General features: G+C 46.5%; 1 protein-coding gene across 1 annotated transcript in view; it reads left to right on the top strand.

Annotated features, from left to right (window-relative positions):
• The window catches only part of MIGA1 (mitoguardin 1), a 41,339-nt gene that overhangs the window by 5,106 nt on the left and 16,369 nt on the right, over nucleotides 1-19,864 (top strand). The window contains exons 4-8 of the mRNA XM_040406784.1: nucleotides 605-735; nucleotides 1,771-1,897; nucleotides 5,207-5,343; nucleotides 6,543-6,666; nucleotides 16,505-16,605. Of these exons, the coding sequence (XP_040262718.1) occupies nucleotides 605-735; nucleotides 1,771-1,897; nucleotides 5,207-5,343; nucleotides 6,543-6,666; nucleotides 16,505-16,605 (620 nt within the window). The remainder of the gene's footprint in view (nucleotides 1-604; nucleotides 736-1,770; nucleotides 1,898-5,206; nucleotides 5,344-6,542; nucleotides 6,667-16,504; nucleotides 16,606-19,864) is intronic.

Below are 19,864 nucleotides of genomic sequence, written 5' to 3'. Positions count from 1 at the left end.
AGAAATCAGGAAGGAGTAGAGTGCCCAGCAGCACAGAGTGTTTTAGGAGTCGTGTGCTGACCTTCTTAATCAGTGATTAAGGAAATAATGGCAGTACTGTTTGTGGCTAGGACAGTGTCATGATGTGGCAAAGAGGAGATCACGGACGTAGAGTTAAGAGTGGAGTCACAGCAGCACAGAGCATTTCAGGAGAAGGCGTGTGTTTGTTCTTATGGGGGCAGTGGCCTTCTCAGTCTGACGGGAGAAAAGTGGAGAAAGGGGATTGGAGACCACAGAGAGGTCATGGTAATCGGGTCCCCAGCAGCACAGAGTATTTCAGGAGACGTGAGAAGCATCCATTGGTCTTATTAGGAGCCAGTGATACATTCCGCTAATGATTAAGGTTATATTGACAGGACCAATGTGGAGGAAGAGAAACGGAGACCCTAGAGAAGTCATAGAGTCCCCAGCAGCACAGAGCATTTCAGGCAGCAACTTCTCTGCTTGTGATTATGTTGGAGTGAGGACAGGGCGTGATGGGGGTAAGGAAAGGTATTGGAGTCAGGTAGATAAGGAAAGAACAGGGTTGTGCCGTCCTCTGATCCACGTCTTGTCCGCACTGCAGGCTCCAGCTGCTCCAGCAGCCGGCAGAATCTCACCCTGTCCCTGGCGTCAGTGAAGGAGAAGGGGTCCCAGCTGCACCTCAACGGAGGACTGAACAGTAGATACTCCGGATCCGTGCAGAGTCTGGCTTCAGTAAGTTCTTTTTTGTCCTGATGAAAGATGAGACGTCAGCAACTACAACTCCCAGCGTGCACACACACTTGGCTGTTATTGAAACGCCCATGGAAGCGAAAGGAGTATTCTGGGAGTTGTAGTTTCAGAACAGCTGGAGCGCCGCAGGTTGTCTGATCCCTGATATATTGCAACTGCAAAATGGAGCTCAAAATGGGTTCAGTCTTTGCTGATTTAGATCCTGAAGGGCGGCCCCGATCCATATTGATAAAACATTGGGCCTGGTTCTAAGGGCTCATGCACACTAACATATTTTATTCCCGTGTCTGTTCAGTTTCCATGCGCGGAACCATTTATTTCAATGGGTCTGCAAAAAAAAAAAAAAAAACGGGAGTTACTCCGTGTGCATTCCGTTTCCGTATGTCCGTTCCACAAAACAATAGAACATGTCCTGTTATTATCTGCGTAACAGACAAGGATAGGACTGTTCTATTAGGGGCCAGCTGTCCCGTTTCACAAAATACGGAATGCACACGGACGTCATCCGTATTTTTTGCGCGTCCGTGTTTTGCAGACCGCAAGATGCATACAGTCGTGTGCATGAGCCCTAACGGTGATTTTCCTGGTGGCAGATTCCCTTTAAGTGGGGGGGGTGGGGGACTGAGTTGCAATACTAGACGGAACCTGTCGGCAAGAGTGGCGCTGTTTCCGTTTTTGAAAAAAAATGTAAAAACAAAAAATTGGACTGGAGAGTTGCCAATGTAAAATCACAATCCAGGGTTTTTTAAAGGGGTATTCGGGTTATATAAAGTCATCCCTGATCGGTTTATATCGGTAGGGTCCTACCACTGGGACCCCCTACCAATCATGAGAATGGGGGCCCCGTACTCTTTGGGACTCCCTGAAATGAACAGAGCGGCCGCTCCATTCATTTCTATGGGAGTTCCGGAGATAGGTGAGCGCTCTACTCATGGGACTGACCGATGATGACGTCACTGGCGGCGCTCGCTCACCTCCACACCCGCTGGGATAAAATCTCTTTCCTTTGTGATTTAGGTTCGAAGTGTCAACTCGTGTCACAGCTGTACTTGTGTTAACTCCAATCCCTGGGATAAAGGGGAAGAAGAGGATCTAAAGCTCGTGAACATCCCGGTCACCACGCCCGAGAACCTCTATCTGATGGGTAGGTGGAGGAGGGGGAGAGAGGGGACTTCATTTTATGGTGCACCAACAAATGACACAGTCTGCTGCTCTTACAGGAAAGAATCCTGTCTTTATTGAAAGTGAAGCCCCCTTTCCTGCCCTTTTGCTATGATTTCTGGTTGGGGTATAAATAGGACACTAGACCCTAATTACTAACATTGTTGTTGGTAAATTTAGGTCATGTAAGCCCCGCCCTGGGAATGCCTACTTATGGTAGGGGCATGCATAAGCCAAGACATCTGCCAGGACTGTCTCTATACATTAGGAACAGTCCCTACAAATGTAGGACTGTTGGCAATGATTCTACACCGATTTCTGTACTGTCCATTACTAGATACTGATTAGTTTGCCTTCAAGGCTCACCCGTTAGGTTGGTCATCCGCCTACAGTCACCCGTTCGGTTGGTCATCCGCCTACAGTCACCCGTTCGGTTGGTCATCCACCTACAGTCACCCGTTAGGTTGGTCATCCGCCTACAGTCACCCGTTCGGTTGGTCATCCGCCTACAGTCACCCGTTCGGTTGGTCATCCACCTACAGTCACCCGTTAGGTTGGTCATCCACCTACAGTCACCCGTTAGGTTGGTCATCCACCTACAGTCACCCGTTAGGTTGGTCATCCACCTACAGTCACCCGTTAGGTTGGTCATCCACCTACAGTCACCCGTTAGGTTGGTCATCCACCTACAGTCACCCGTTAGGTTGGTCATCCACCTACAGTCACCCGTTAGGTTGGTCATCCACCTACAGTCACCCGTTAGGTTGGTCATCCACCTACAGTCACCCGTTAGGTTGGTCATCCACCTACAGTCACCCGTTAGGTTGGTCATCCACCTACAGTCACCCGTTAGGTTGGTCATCCACCTACAGTCACCCGTTAGGTTGGTCATCCACCTACAGTCACCCGTTAGGTTGGTCATCCACCTACAGTCACCCGTTAGGTTGGTCATCCACCTACAGTCACCCGTTAGGTTGGTCATCCACCTACAGTCACCCGTTAGGTTGGTCATCCACCTACAGTCACCCGTTAGGTTGGTCATCCACCTACAGTCACCCGTTAGGTTGGTCATCCACCTACAGTCACCCGTTAGGTTGGTCATCCACCTACAGTCACCCGTTAGGTTGGTCATCCACCTACAGTCACCCGTTAGGTTGGTCATCCACCTACAGTCACCCGTTAGGTTGGTCATCCACCTACAGTCACCCGTTAGGTTGGTCATCCACCTACAGTCACCCGTCAGGTTGGTCATCCACCTCTCAACCCATTTCAGTTCATGTATTCATCATGTTCAGACACCCCAACTTTTCTAGCTAGTGTTTAAGGCTCCTTTTCTAGCATCACATGGCTTGTGTTGCTTTAGCAGCAGCTGGCGCTGGTGGCTGACGTTTACCAACCACCAAAGCTCTAGGTCAGGGGTCAGCAACCTTCCGGCATTCCAGCGGTGTGAAACTACAACCCCCAGCATACATACTTACTCAGCTGTTCTTGGAGCTTCCACAGAAGTGAATGAAGCACCCTGGGAGTTGTAGATTCATAACCGCTGGTGTGCAGGAGGTTGCTGACCCCTGCTCTACGCCCTTCTAGTATCCCTTTTACCTGCTGTTTTACCACTTTTTATATCGTAATTTTTTCTTTTACATTACATTCATCTACATTTACCGATTTATCGATATTTCGCGGTAAGGCGACGTGTAACCAATGTGGGGCTGCTCGGTGTTATTTTTTATTTTTTGCAGACACAAGTTTTTGGGATCATAGTTGATAGAGGCAAAAAATATATATTAAAAATAAAATATAAAAAGGGTCAAGTTTAGTTCTGCATAAACGTTATGAAGCCTCCATTTCCGGGGCTTGTTTACGGAGCACTTCCTTCCCCCGCTCCTGTATTGCTTGGATGGATTAGGGTCATCTGCTTTTCCCAGCTGGATTTATTACTGGTCCAGCTGCTGATTCCCAGTTATTCTGGATAAAGAAATGAAAATTCAGACCTAGTTTGCAGAACGTGGTCAGATCTGCACTTCCCCTCCTTATCCACATTAATTCCATGTCGTACAGTGAACATGTATGTAATCGTGTTGATGCCACTTTTCATGATCAAGTACATGCACCTTGTGCTGTGGGAGAGTCACAGACTGGAGACCACTGTTAGGCCCCTTTCACACGAGCGAGTATTCCGCGCGGATGCGATGCGGGAGGTGAACGCATTGCACCCGCACTGAATACCGACCCATTCATTTCTATGGGGCTGTGCACACGAGCAGTGATTTTCACGCATCACTTTTGCGTTGCGTGAAAATCGCAGCATGCTCCTCTTTGTGCGTTTTTCACGTAACGCAGGCCCCATAGAAATGAATGGGGTTGCGTGAAAATCGCAAGCATCCGCAAGCAAGTGCGGATGCGGTGCGATTTTCACGCACGGTTGCTAGGAGACGATCGGGATGGAGACCCGAACCTTATTATTTTCCCTTATAACATGGTTATAAGGGAAAATAATAGCATTCTGAATACAGAATGCTAAGTAAAACAGGGCTGGAGGGGTTAAAAAAAAATAAAAATCATTTAACTCACCTTAATCCACTTGCTCGCGATGCCCGGCATCTCCGTCTGACTCTTTTACTGTATAGGACCTGTGGAGAGCATTAACTATAGTTTAAGGACCTGGGATGACGTCACTCCGGTCATCACATGGTACGTCACATGATCTTTTACCATGGTGATTCACCATGGTAAAAGATCATGTGACGTACCATGTGATGACCGGAGTGACGTCATCGAAGGTCCTTTAGCCAGGTCCTAAAGAAAAGAATACAGAAGCAGATGCCGGCTGCGCTATCAAGTGGATTAAGGTGAGTTAAATTATTTTTTATTTTTTTTAACCCCTCCAGTGCTATTTTACTTTTCATTCTATATTCAGAATGCTATTATTTTCCCTTATAACCATGTTATAAGGGAAAATAATACAATCCACAGAACACCGATCCCAAGCCCGAACTTCTGTGAAGAAGTTCGGGTTTGGGTACCAAACACGCACGATTTTTCTCACACGAGTGCAAAACGCATTACAATGTATTGCACTCGCGCGGAGAAATCGTGGGTGTTCCCGCAACTCACCCGCGCATTTTTCAGCAACGCCCGTGTGAAAGAGGCCTTAGAAGGTTTATTTTTTTTCAATGCAATACCTTAAAGTTGCCACTGGGGGGCATTGTTCAATTAAAGTGAATAGTAAAATGCAAGATGTTGCACGTTAACACGTGTCTGAAAAGACTCATTTTCTTTTTTTTCGGTTAAGGAATGGAATTATTTGAAGAGGCGCTGCGAAGGTGGGAACAGGCCCTCTCTTTCCGGAATAGGCAAGCGGAAGACGAGGCCAGCTGCGGGTCCATCAGAATGGGAGCTGGGGATGCCATAGCTGAAGAAAATGTGGAGGTATCGTGTGCTTTATACACCAATAGCGAGGTAACAGGTTCAGAGGGGCATCTGTCAGCAGGATCAACCCTATAAACCCAGGCCTACTTCCTGGTAGGGTCGATCCTGCTGATTAAAATGATACTTGTGAAAATATGGTTGCGCCATTCCCGAGAAAACTACTTGTATTGTTTATGCAAATGAGGGCTTCAGTGCACCGAGGGGTGGACCCTTGCCCTTCAGTGCACCGAGGGGTGGACCCTTGCCCTTCAGTGCACTGAATGCTGTCTACGCTTTTCGGTGCACTGAAGACCTCATTTGCATAACGAATAAAAGTCGGAGAACCCCTTTAACATACTTTATTAAGGATCCCCCTCTTAACTGAGTGTTTTATTAATAGATTTTCTAAACCAGATCCTTCCCCCCCCCCCCCCCTTCCCTCTTCCCAATCTATTTTAACCACCTCCCCCTCACCTTGGATCCTATGCACAATTTACACACGGGTGCAAAAACTTCCTAGGGCTTTTGTAAGGTCAGGAAAAAAAAACAGGCATTGGATGCGATCTGCATTGATCTTATATGATATACATGTATGCAGATGTTTTATCGTATGTATGGTCAGTGCTAATGAATGGGAAGCACTGGCTTTACACAGAACCTCATCCGTTTCCTATAGAGCACAGGTGACCATGTTGGGTGGAGTAGTTGTCTATGACTTTGCCTTGTGTCGGAGCTTAAAGGGAATCTGTTCCCTCCAATTTTGGACCATTTTCTACAGTAATACATGAGTAGTCCTGCAGATATGGAGTCCGGATCACAATTGTTTATTTTCCTACTGCGCCCTGTTCCCCGCTGTCAGGACTGCTGTTCAAGCGCACACGAGTCCTCTCCATTGTGTTAGAACAGCACAGTAGTCCGGACTGTGTATTCGGCACAGCTTTGAGCGCTGACAGCGGGGTAATGGGGGGGGGGGGAGTAGGAAAATAAAAAACAGCGCTCTAATGTCCTAACCGTTTCATGACTGGGCCCAAAAAAGGCCTGAATGTCCAGGTAACTTTTAGTGATTTTGTGTACGTGGTGGTTTAGTGACCCTAGCTGCATGTGCAGATAGGACGTATATACCCAGTGGGCAGTCGGGAAGGGGTTAAAATTACTCTTGCAAATCGTCCAAAATCGGTATGACCTATTCCCTTTAATTCACTCGAAATGTCTCGTTCTAGGACATCATAAGCGCTGAATTCATCCATAAACTGGAGGCATTACTGCAGCGCGCCTACCGCCTCCAGGAGGACTTCGAGGCCTCGCTCGGAGCTTCTGATCCCGCATCATTGGCTAATGACATTGGTAAGTAATCGTTAAAGGGGTTTATCCCACTAACAACCTGTATCCCCTGACCACAGGGTAGAGGGGCTGATCGGTGGGGGTCGAACCACTGGGACCCCTAGCAGTCATGAGAACGATTTTCCAGGAGTCCCCATGTGAATGGAGGGGTAGTGCGCATGTGCGACCACCACTCCCTATAGGGACTCCGCTTTCTCCGTCAGTCCCATGGAGTGCTGCGCACTACCGCTCCAGTCACATATTGACCCCGGATCTCCCGTTATCCTGACGATGGTTGGCGTCCCACAGATCAGACACTTATCCTTTATACTGTGGGTAGGGAAAAAATATTCTTTGCTGAGAAACCCCCTTGAATTTACAGATGGTAGGTGCAGCGATGATCAGCACAGATTTTATGTTGTTTTTTGACCTGAGCAGCAACAATCCCTGTCGCCACTGACATTTCCATTATGTTCACAGTAGCACAGAGTGTTTCAGGAGATAAGTGTCCTAATCTTGTTACGACATGCACCATTCCAGCCCTACTGCGTTCTACCCGGGGACCTCCTAATCAGCAGAGCTTACCATAGATTGTCTTGTCTCAGGCTTCATTGCTCTGCTAGATTTAGATCTGCTCAAGGGGAGTGTCTTTTCTGCTGCAGCTCAGGGGGCGTGTCCATGCTCTGCCTATCACAGCTCAGGGGGCGTGTCCATGCTCTGCCTATCACAGCTCAGGGGGCGTGTCCATGCTCTGCCTATCACAGCTCAGGGGGCGTGTCCATGCTCTGCCTATCACAGCTCAGGGGGCGTGTCCATGCTCTGCCTATCACAGCTCAGGGGGCGTGCCCATGCTCTGCCTATCACAGCTCAGGGGGCGTGTCCATGCTCTGCCTATCACAGCTCAGGAGGCATTTGAAACATGAAACTGAGCATGTGCGGCCACTTCAGCGAGCAGGTCAAAGAAATAAGAAAAAAACAAACACCAGGTGGCGCTATACAGATAGATTTTATAGAATAACTCAGTGGCTATGCTAAATTTTTAATTAAATGCAATTACAAAAGTATTCAGATCCAGGTGCTGGTTTAAAAACTGTAGAATATTTTTCTTGGTACAACCCCTTTAAAGGAGGACAAGGAGAGACTGCAAGACGTCTCTTAGAGACAGCGGAAGCCCATGGTATGGTGTTTGTGCCTGAAAATAGTCGAGAAATATGTGCAGATTTAATTACCATTTGTTTATTTTATGACGCCCTAAAACGCTTAGAATAGTCTGAAATATTTGCATATAATATTTCATATTTTATCAGTGTAGAATCTGATGAACCGAGGGGATTTGCAGTCCTTTGGAGTGATCGTGTTGGGCTGTGTACACACTAAGTGTATGTACTGCCTCCTGTGTGTGACCCATTGATTGTTCTAGCACATGGCAGAGCTTGAGGTGGGGGAGGGTTACACTCTCCAGGTCCTCTTAAAATCCTGACAGCTGACAGCATGTCCTATCTATAGCCTCAGATAGTGCATCTGCTTGGAGCGACGTGTTCTATATATTCTCATGTTGCACCTATGGGAGGTCACTTAAAATTCAGGATTGATGTTATGGGGGAGGGGGTGGGGTCCTCATTCGGTTAGGTAACAGTGCTGACCTGTAAGCCATGGTGCTGCTGTAGTAAACCTGCCGGGACGCTTCATAGACCCGCATACATCTGTTGACCACATCATCATGGCACATGCCATGAGCCGCGGTACAAAATATCGCATGACGCCCCACAGCAGACTCTTGTCACCAGCCGCCCTCCGGTTAAATTGGATCCTGGATGCCGCCTCCGTCCTCCACCTGCCCCGATTACTCAGACGCTCGTGGGCTGGCCGCTTGTGCCCTGCGTTCATGGACTAGAATTTACCGCCATGGTGATCACGTTCAGGGGTGACGCAGAGTCACAATGTCATGAACTCATTGTGGGGGTGACGATGCACATATTTGGGGAGGGGGGGGGGGCGGCGGGGGTCCTTGTATTTTTACACACACCTACAGCCAAACTACTCCAGAGGATTCGCTGCGTATAATGACGTGCCTATGTGATCCCTTTAGCTTCCCTTAAAGGGGTTTTGAAAACGTAATAAGGGACTCCTGATCCTTAAAGGGGTTGTCCCAGAATGACAACATATCACCGGTCCACAGGATACCAAAGGTGAGAGAAGCCAAAGGGTGAATCCGCACATGATGGAAAATACTGTAAAAAAAGGGCAGCCGGGGGTTTGTAACAAGAACCGCAGCAAAAACCTCATTTATTACATGTATTTTTTTGCAAAGGGTTAAAGCCGCAGTAAAGATCCCAAGCGTAAATTGATATGAAGTCTTGAAGTCCGCCCCCAGCCGCTCCACTTGCGCTGCGGATTTATTTTTATTTTTTTCACGTTTCGTGGATGAGATTTCTTAAAGTCTCATCCACTTTGCTGCTACTATACAACGCTACAGATTTGGTGCACGAAAATCCGCGAATGCAAATCCGCAGTGGTTCCGCCACGTGGGAGCTTCCCCTAAGGCCGCATGCACACGGTGCGGGTATTACGCCTGCTTGACATTTGCAAAATCTTTGGTACGCAGTGCGGAAATTTTCCACTTGTAAATGGACCTACGATGCGGATTTTGAAAGTCAATTGTTTGTGCAGATTTTCAGCGCAGATTTCACCCTTTGCAATGCAGAGGGCGAGGGCTCATTCACACGAACGTAAGGGCTCGATGCCCTTATTGTGGACCGCACACGGCGGGTCCGCAATATAGGGGCGCTGGGCGTGTGCACCCACTGACTGCAAAGCGCTTCCGTGAGCTTTCGGGTCTGTGACTCTTCACCGCAAAAGAAAGGACATTTCCTATCTTTTGCCGATCGCTGACCCGTTCAAGTCAATGAGTCCGCGCCGCAATATGGGATTCACACGGCCAGTGCCTGTGCATTGTGGACTTTTTTACACCAAAAAAAGAGGCGCGGGGGTTGCCTCTGGCAGTTCTTAGGCTCCAGACAGGCAGATCTGTGGTTCTAGAGCCTCAGACCCCTCTTGGGTCACGGAAGCCCAGTGACGGACCATGGATACTTATAATGGCTGTCATGTTGGTGGTCACCCAACTTTTCCAGAAACAATACAACCGAGAAATAACTGAACAGTTTTTTTCCAACTTGAGGACAAAAGTACAGATTTTTTTAAATTATGGAAATGTTTAAACAACTTTTTTGTCACTTGCAGTATTAATAGAAAGTGACATCTGTGACGTGCTCAAGGGCTTGCTAGGTGTTGAAGTATGAATCACTGAATCATCCCGGATGCCGGGGAGGTGGCGGTAATGGGTGTATATATGTGTACAGGGTAATGATCGGCTCATGGGGGACCACACAGATGTATCAGGACTGGCGCCCCTTCCTATATGGGCTCATTCTCTTCATATGTGGCAGGGATGGCCAACCTGCGGCTCTCCAGCTGTTGCAAAACTACAACTCCCAGCATGCCCGGACTGCCTACAGCTATTAGCCTACAGCAGGGCATGGTGGGAGTTGTAGTTTTACAACAGCTGGAGAGCCGCAGGTTGGCCATCCCTGATATATGGGAATTAGTTAATGGGACCCTTTATCATTTGTGTGTTTTTTAGCTACTTTATAATTGTATTGTATTAGGGGAGATCACGTTCTACAACCGTGTGCATTGCGGGTCTTAAAGCAGCAATGAGCTTTCAATTAACTTTGCTTTAATCAACGGTACAGTGTGTGTACATGAGGAGTACCGTGACACAATCTCTGGGCGTTATATGACTTGCATCTGGCATTTTTTAGTAGTTTTCCTCTAGTTTGCAGCTCTCTCAGACATGACGGGTGGAGACCAGCTGCCATCCACTGCACACACAGGAAGTAGAGGAAAATCTTCCTCCTAACTGTCTCACAGTCACTCAGAAGCAGCACCAGGATAATGTTGGACATTACAGAGAAGTGCTGAACTGTATTTTGTAAATAAAACAGTTGTAATGAACTATATAAGCTTCCTATGTAGCACAGTTCTGCCTGTCTGCTTGCGTCTCCTCAGCTCCTGCTCACTCCCCCCTTCCCTCTCCATAGACTTGAATTGACATGTGTAATATGATCCTCCTGCAGGGAACAGCTTATAACAGGAGAAGTAGACATTTCTCACTGATAAAACATAGCTGTGGTCGCTTGTACTATTGATTTATGCAAAGTTGTGTGAAAAGTTAGTGACCATTTAAGGAGCCCACACACCTTCAGTAGCCGGCAGCTCTCTCTCCTGACTCCCACATACACATACTGCTTGGTTCAGTCGAGTATGTAGGTGTTTTCAATGGGGAGGGAGGAGAAATCTGCTGCCGCGACTTATTTCCTGGGAGAACAAAAGATCTGGGGTTGAAATTCGGAGCATCTGATCCTTCGCTCCCCTGGCATCATCTGGCTGGGGAGAGTCAGGAGCTCCCCATATTTATTGGTCGTTTTGTAAGGGGAATGGCCACCATCCGATCTTAAAGGGGATTTCCATGGAGTTTAATGCCTGATTGGGACTGAGCTGCACATAGACCATGCGACCGATGAACGTGACATCGATGCTTTATGAAGTGGCTGCGGTGTTGTTCAATGAGGCGTCTCAGCCTCATCAAACCGCTGATCGGCGGGGATGCTGGGAGTCGGACCCTCACCAAACAAATATTAATGAACCACCATGAGGAATAGGACTCTCAGAAAATGCCTTTCTGTTTTTAAATCCCAAAATTCTATGTTTATTCATTTCTGACTTGATGAATTATCTAATTTCATCTGCATGCATCCACCACTAGGGGGAGCTCATTGTACGCAGGATTATACAGCTTGTATTGAACTCAGTGGGTGCTGTATAAATCCGTATACAGTGAGCTCCCTCTAGTGGTAGCTGCAGGTACATGGGTGTGCTCTCGCCACAAATAATTCTATGTACCTGCAGCTACCACTAGAGGGAGCTCACTATATACTGATTTATACAGCACCCACTGAGTTCAATACAAGCTGTATAATCCTGCGTACAATGAGCTCCCCCTAGTGGTGGATGCATGCAGATGAATTTAGATAATTGCACTGCAAATTGTTTAATAACTGACATTGGGCCTTATCTATCTATAGAGCAGCATAGGCTACTTTCACACTTGCATTTACATTTTCCGGCATTGAGATCCATCATAGGATCTCGATACCAGAGAAAAAAACGCTTCAGTTTTGTCCCCATTCATTCTTAAACTGAACAGAACGGAATGCTCCGAAATGCATTTCGTTCCGTTTGGTTGCATTGCCATACCGGAGAGCAAACCGCAGCATGTCATGGGATGCGGAGCACAATGCAAGTCAATGGGAAAACGGATCCGTCCCGATTGACTTTCAATGCAGTTCATAACGGATGCAGACGGTTGTATTATCGGTGACGGAAGCATTTTTGCTGATCCCTGCTGGAGTGTGAAAGTAGCCTTACTTAGGCAGAGAGGTAGCGGGGGAGGGGGTCAGTATATAATCCACGGCATTTTAGACTGATTTGAGGTCAGATATGTTTATTTCCACGTGGTTCCGGTAAATCGTCAGATCTTCAGATCCTGAGGCTGGCGGAGGTAAAGCAGACTCGGGCGTGTAATGTCTGGGCTTTAGACATGGTGATATATAACTGGAGGCTGGAGAGACATGGAAGGGATCCAGAGGGTCAGGCTCGCAGCTCCTTCACCATACAAGTCCATGAGCTCCTTGTCCAGGGAGGAAGCAATATCCTGATTTATGCTCCTGGTCTAATATTACTAAAAATATTCATCAAACTGAAAAGTAAGATTGTTTTCCTGAGTCACAGGATGGCGGCCGGAGGCTGAGATTTCTGCACGTCCTGGGGGAGACGGAGGTTGGGGGTTGTAGTGATGAAGAATAGGCAGCCCGTCTGTGTCTGTGGGTGCCTGGTATTTCATTACCCACTGCTATAGGGTATGATATTGTAGTCCTTAAAGGGGTTGTCCAGCCAGTACTGTACAGATCATGATATCTTTTATGTGCATTAACCCCTTCCTTTCATAACCATTTTCGCTTTTTCGTTTTCTACTCTCTGCCTTCCAGAAGCCAAAACTTTTTTTTTTTTTTCTTTTTCTTTTTTTGCTCTTTTCAAATAGCCATATGAGGGATTATATTTTGCTGGATAAGTTTTACTTGGAACCATTTAAAGGGGCTGTGCCACCACTAAATGTTATTTTAATAGAAGTCAGCATGAAAAACTAGTTACTTTTGTAATTTATTTTCTGCTACAAAAATGCCTCATTATAATGGCTCCCCCTGGTGTTCAGTGTGTATAGTAATGTGCACGTCTGCCTACTGAGGATGCTCAGTTATAGTTATATCCTTCAACTGCCACCGGCCGTATCTACTGTTAGAAGCTGTGACAATTACAGGTAGAATGCTGCAGAAAGGACACACCCCCTGAACTGTGATAGGGAGAGAGCTGCATAAAGAACACTCCCCCCTGAGCTGTGATGGAAAGAGAGCTGCTGCAGAAAGGACACACCCCCTGAACTGTGATAGGGAGAGAGCTGCATAAAGAACACTCCCCCCTGAGCTGTGATGGAAAGAGAGCTGCTGCAGAAAGGACACCCCCCCCCCTGAATTGTGATAGGGAGAGAGCTGCATAAAGAACACTCCCCCCTGAGCTGTAATAGGGAGAGAGCTGCTGCAGAAAGGACACTCCCCCCTGAGCTGTGATAGGGAGAGAGCTGCATAAAGAACACTCCCCCCTGAGCTGTGATAGGGAGAGAGCTGCTGCATAAAGAACACTCCCCCCTGAGCTGTGATAGGGAGAGAGCTGCTGCAGAAAGGACACCCCCCCCCCCGAACTGTGATAGGGAGAGAGCTGCAGAAAGAACACTCCCCCCTGAGCTGTGATAGGGAGAACGCTGCTGCAGAAAGGACACATCCCCTGAGCTGTGATAGGAAGAGGGCTGCTGTGGAACGGACACATCCCCTGAACTACCAGCCTGAAGAGAATCTTACACAGCAGCTGGAGTAATGAATGGGGAGATCTCTGGACCCATGTGAGGTACAGGGCTGGTTCTAGCTTTTATAGAAAGAGATTGTCATGTCCTATATGATGTCTGATTCTCATATTTTTTTATCTCAGTCTTGGCATAACCCCTTTAATATTTCATACAATGACACGTTGCCTTTATTCTGTGGGTCAGTGTGGTTACAGTGGTACCAAATTTATATTGTTTTTGTTATATTTTAATGCTTTTGAAAAACAACTTAAAAAACTTTTTCTTTACATGACCATATTGTGACCCACTTAATGACTTTATATTTTAGACTGCAGAGCTGTGTGAGGGCCCTTTTATTTTTGCAAAATGCTCTGTAGTTTTTATCGGTACCATTTTGGGGTGTGTATGACTTTTTTGATCACTTTTTATTCAATATTTGTTGGGAGTTGGCTCCGGTCACAGACGCGGCCATCTGATGTCTGCTGTGCAAAACAGCAGAAGCTGAGCAGGCACCATCTTTAAAGACCAGACGTCCGTCTTCCATGTACAGTGGATGTCAGGAAGGGTTTAAAAAAAAAGGATCCAGATAATATGGCACCACCTGGTGGTCAAATTGTATAACAATATGCAGGTCCATCTACAGAGCTGTGGTGGACATGTAGGCTCAGTCACTCTCCCCAGAGCAATATGCCTCTTTCTTCACTTATCAGACTTCTCTCCTGCGTCTTACAATTCACTCCTAAAATCTGTCTTCAGGGAAGATGAGTTGGTAGTTCACTGCAGGATCAGATGACATCTGCAGCCCATAGAAGTCTATGGAGGGGGAGGAGCTGCTGCGGAGACAGAGACAGCATGCTGCTGGTTTGTAAATGTTTTCCTGTCTCTTTTCAGTGCTGGATTCACATCTAAACCGCTCAGTACTGCTGTGTAATGTCCTCCATTACTGTCTCTGCTTCTGAGGATGAGCTAAAGAGAGTATGTGCAGCAGGCTGTTCTGCCATACAATGCTGCTGTGATAGGGCCACATCTCACCCCACATACTGACATTGGAGGTGCAATGATGTGTATAGTCTCGAATAAGCGGTTATGTGCTTGGGAGGTTACTAAAATATCTCACTGTCTTCTATGAGTCTACCGCAATAATCTGTGCTGCTTTGACAGTTCTCAGCATCAGCTTCTGCTTAGTATCTGCCCACAAACTGGGGGAGAGAACACACTGTACACTGGTATCGATGCGCTAAATACTTACTTACACATTTATAAATGGTAGAAAAATTGCAACATGTTTATTGAAAAAAATGTGCATTTCCCTTTTACATGCCCTTTAAAGAGCACCTGTCACAGCATGATCAACCCTATTAAACCAGGTTTACTGCTAGGGTTGATCATGCTGATTAAAATTATATCTTTCTTTTGTTTTTAGCGTTTTAATTAGTTGGAGCACCGAGGGGCTGGCTGTAGCTCTAGGCGCACCACTACAGCTATGCCCTGGTGCTCAGTATACTCCCCCATGATGCACAGTGTGCAAGCGCCGATGACGTCATTTCACCCAGAAGCGTTCTTCCCCTGTCTCCGAAGCCACTGGCGCCTCCACTTCTGGGTGGAATGACGTCATCGGCGCCTGCGCTTTGTGAATCGGTGCTGCTAATTTGCATAAATATAAAAGCTATCTCCGCAGCGGTACAAGCTAAACACAAAAGGAACATCGTTATATATTCTTCGTGATGAACCCTAACAGTCAGTATGCTCAGTTTAATAGGGTTGATCATGCTGACAAGAGGCTCTTTAAATAGAGGTTTAAAGCTGGTCTATAGGATTCTACTGAAATTAAAGGTAAAATTAAAAGATAAAGATAGATTTGATTCCAGTCTTGATGCTCCGGAAGTTGAAGTGACATCAGCCTTTAGGATGAGCCTGCGTTTCTCTTTAATGATATCATTTATTTCTTTACAGAATAGGATGTTGAAGTATTTTCTAATATACCGCTATTTAAAATTTTGCTCGCAGACCTTTATTACATGTACGCAGTAGCCTGTCTCTAAAGGAAAAAAAAATGGTTTGCCCCGTTTTAGTCCTGTAAAATGCATCTGTAGGAGAGTTGAATAGGACTAAAAATGGCGTCAGTCATGTGACCCTCACATGTGTCATGTGATCCCTGGCTTTCAGTTAACTGGTCAGGCATCTAACAGGTCTATAGGCCAAAGAGCAGAATATACACTACTACAACCCACAGCAGCACATGTCCGTGTCGGAGTAGAAGCAGATTTCTGCGTGTGTTGTGTTTGGGTTCTTTTTAACACAAAACTTTATAAAGAACGTGACATCACCTAGAGATGGGCAGTCATTTTACAAATCACCTAGAGAGAGGCAGCCACGTGAATACACACAGGGATGCAGTTACTGTAAAAACTGTAATAAAAATCCTTAATCCACCACTTGTCCTATTTACTTATCACATGGATGTGTCCTGTGTGTTCAGCCAGCACATGTATGTCATGTAACCCTACTGAAGTGTCACATGACCGATGCCATGATTCAGTTAGGCCATTGATACATTACACATTGGTTTTGCCATTCTACTGATATAAGAAAGGTATGTGTGCAGAATTTTAAATGCACATACATGTATGATTTCCCATGATGTAAACAAAAACTGGACTACCCCTTTAAGAAAATGAACAAAGCAAGCTGATTTGTAATGCTGTGATACAACCGAGCTGCCAGAGCCTAGGGGCAGGAAGTGTTGTCAGGGGGACACTAAAGTTATTGGGTTCAGCTTCATTCCTGCGCATGAATTAGTGGTGTCATGGATGAGCCTGAATTTTTCCTGCTTTCTTCTTTTTGAAGATAAAGACACGGACGTCACGATGATGGATAATGGAGGTGATTTTGGGATGAGAGACACGATGAGCATTGCTTCGAATGATTCTTTCATGTCTGCCTCGGAGGTACGGAGCGGGATTCAATATATGACACCTGTGATCAATGGCGTGGTTTATTATATTGACGGCATGTAAAGGGGGCGATTAAGGGAAAAAACAAAAAGCCAGCTTTCCCATCCGTTAGACATGCACATTACAATGATGGAGCCCCAGGAGAAGCGACTCTCCCCCTACCTATACCCTGACCGAGGGGGTCCCCACCCGTGGTAAATGATCAGACCTCCTCGGCACTGATTGCCCATTGATGCAGGGAATGTACAGCACCTAAAAATCTTGGTTGTGCTGCACCTTCATTGATTCACTATGGACAGGCCATCAATATCTTAGTCCCGGAAAGACCCCTTTAAGGCAAGTTCAATCCATTTTGTATGGCGTATAGCTTCTGTCCCTGCCCCGAGCAGGAATCCTTGCAATGCGAGTGTGACACTAATAATAATAATAGACCCCCTTCTATAGACTAACAACGCTACAAAATATATGTTGGTTGAGCTTAAAACCAGACCCCGTCATCTTCTCCCTTCCTTCCGTTCTCCAGACCTCTAGGAATTTTTAGAGAAAGCATTTGCTGAAGAATTCAGCTGTTCCTAAATGTTTCGGGCTCTTAAAATATCTCTGCGCCATCAGGCAAAGTCAAACAATGCCCATGTATACTACAACCCCGAGTGGAATTCAGGCGGCACGATCTGTGAGTCGCCATGTGAAGGAAAATGAAGGTTGCGCTTCCGTTTTATGAAGACTTTCTCCACCTTTTACAAAAATCTGATTAATTTGACACCAAGAAGAAGACAATGGTTTGGTTTCAGTAGGACCAAGCCACTTCCTGCTTTATTAATCAGATTTTCCTAAGTGCTCATGCACGCGAACGTACTTTCTTTCCGTGTCCGTTCCGTGTTTTTTTTTTGCGGACCGTATAAGGACCCATTCATTTCAATGGGTCCGCAAAAAAAAAAAAACAAGTTACTCCGTGTGCATTCCATTTCTATATTTCTGTTCCGCAAAAAAATAGAACATGTCCTATTATTGTCTGCATTAGTTCCGTTAGGGGCCAGCTGTTCCGTACCGCAAAATACAGAATGCACACGGACGTCATCCGTGTTTTTTGCGGACCGCAAAATACATACAGTCGTGTGCATGAACTCTAAAGCAGATTTAGGTGGAGAGCAACTATCGCCGTGTCCCCCACATTTACTATCCAGGAGTTTAGGGTATGTCTACATGAGACAGGTATGTTTTATATTTTATTTGTAGTGGAAACCAGTGCATCCGCATATAGTTGCGACAGGGCGGTGGGCGTTTGCAAAGATCCCCTGCAGGTGACAGCTGACTAATATCCATTTTTCTGCTGGGAAAAACTAAGCATTAGGGTCCATTCACACGTCCGTAGTGTATTGCGGATCCGCAATACACCCGGCCGGCACCCCCATAGAAATGCTTGTTCTTGTCCGCAAATGTTCTATTTTTTTCCGGAGCCACGGACCGGAAGATTGGCGGCGCGCTCCGGAAATGCGGATGCAGACAGCACACTGTGTGCTGTCCGCATCCATGCCGTCCCCATAGAGCATGAATGGGTCCGCACCCGTTCCGCAAAATTGCGGACATGTGAATGGAGCCTTACTCTGCACTCCAAAATGGGACGTGTACTAACCACCCTAGCCATATGGGTCACGTTAACCCCTTGTGCGTGAGCGGTATTTATCTCCTTCTGGCCGCGGTCCCTTGACCCAGTGATAAGAAATACATAGCGCATGCTACAGTCTGTTAGGTGTCAGTTACTGCTGGCAGTTGGAGAATTGACATGGCTGAGGAAAGAAGGGCGAGAATGGGGTTTACAGCCCAGGTGGGTGCAAATAATAGTAAGGCTTAGATGATATGTGCACAGCAACAAGACGTCTTATCCGTGGCGGTGGGGGCGTGGGACCCCCGCCGACCTGATATTGATGGCCTGTCCAGAGGATACAACAGTTGGTGCCACTAAAACTATTGGTGCTGACACACTTCCACTTAGTTATTTGGCTTGTAAAAATCACCATGTGTTTTTTTTAAATTTTTGCTTTTGGGTGGAGGTTTTTTTAATCGCAGAAACGTTTCCCTTGCGTTTTTCCAGACCGCTATGGGAAAACGCCAGAAAAAGAAAGCCGCACCCACAGCATGCAGCTTTTTGAAAAATAAAACACCAAGGGACACAGAGCGAGGCTGGTGCTTTCTGCGCTGCTCTTGATATCCCTTGCGCTGGCAGAGGATGCGCCTAATTTACGATGAGACGCAGGCCTAGTCATAAACTAGGTTCATCCTCCCGCAGTCCGTGCTTACAGCTGCCGTTGATTTTTGGCTTCATTTGCGCCGTGCCCATTTCCTGCCCTTGCCACAATCCTTCCCCCCCCCCCCTTCTTTTTTTTTTTTTAAAAAGTGGCATTTCGAAAGTCATAAACACACAGCTTGAGACTTTTTAGAAGCCACTGTTTGGTTTCAAGGGAGATGAAATATCTTCCCCTAAAACGCTATAAAACAACATTTAAAAAAAAAGTAGTGGTTTATGATTTCCTATAACATCTCTATTCCTATAACAGCTCTAGAAAAAGTAAACATTTTTGGGGAAAAAAACTGACACCGCCCTTACAGCCCTAGGCTGTAAATTGCCATCGAGAACAGCCCTAGAGGGCACAGCCAAACTGCCATAGACAGAAGATTAGATTGGCCGAGCATGCATGTTCATGGAAACAATGATGGAGGGCACCGATGGCTATGGAAGGTGTATGACCAGCTATGGTCTGATCTTCAGCTGGTGACCTCAGAGAGAGACACTTTAGAGGTCGGTGATCCAGAATAAGCAAGATCAGATTATGCTGCCCTATAGAAGGGGAACAGATCTGCCCAGTGACACTATATGTAAACCTTCCAGAAACAGAAGCATTGGTGAGCATATGTGGACACATTAGACATTAGCCTTTCTTCTTGGAGTCCAACAGTGCGTCGTGTGATTCATCTGGCTCTGCCGATTTGGCTTGCTGCTGGAAAAAGAACCGCCATATAGGTGTGTTGCACCTTCTTCCCGTTTTCTGGTAGCCGTTTAGTTGGTGCAGTTTGGGCTCGTCCTTTAAGGCATTTCTGATGGTATCCTCTGCAGAATGAGGTTTAATTTGATGGATTAGCCTGGGAGCTGTAATCTAAACTTCAGATGTTTATACGTTGCTTACTCCTGGAAAGTCAGCCAAGATTCTCCAGCGACTGAGATTCTAGACATAAATATGAAGAGGAAAATGTCTGG

This window comes from Bufo bufo, chromosome 9 (assembly GCF_905171765.1).
Source record: "Bufo bufo chromosome 9, aBufBuf1.1, whole genome shotgun sequence".
Classification (NCBI taxonomy): Eukaryota; Metazoa; Chordata; class Amphibia; order Anura; family Bufonidae; genus Bufo; species Bufo bufo.
Note: the sequence above shows the minus strand (reverse complement) of the source record. Positions and strands in the feature narration are given on the sequence as shown.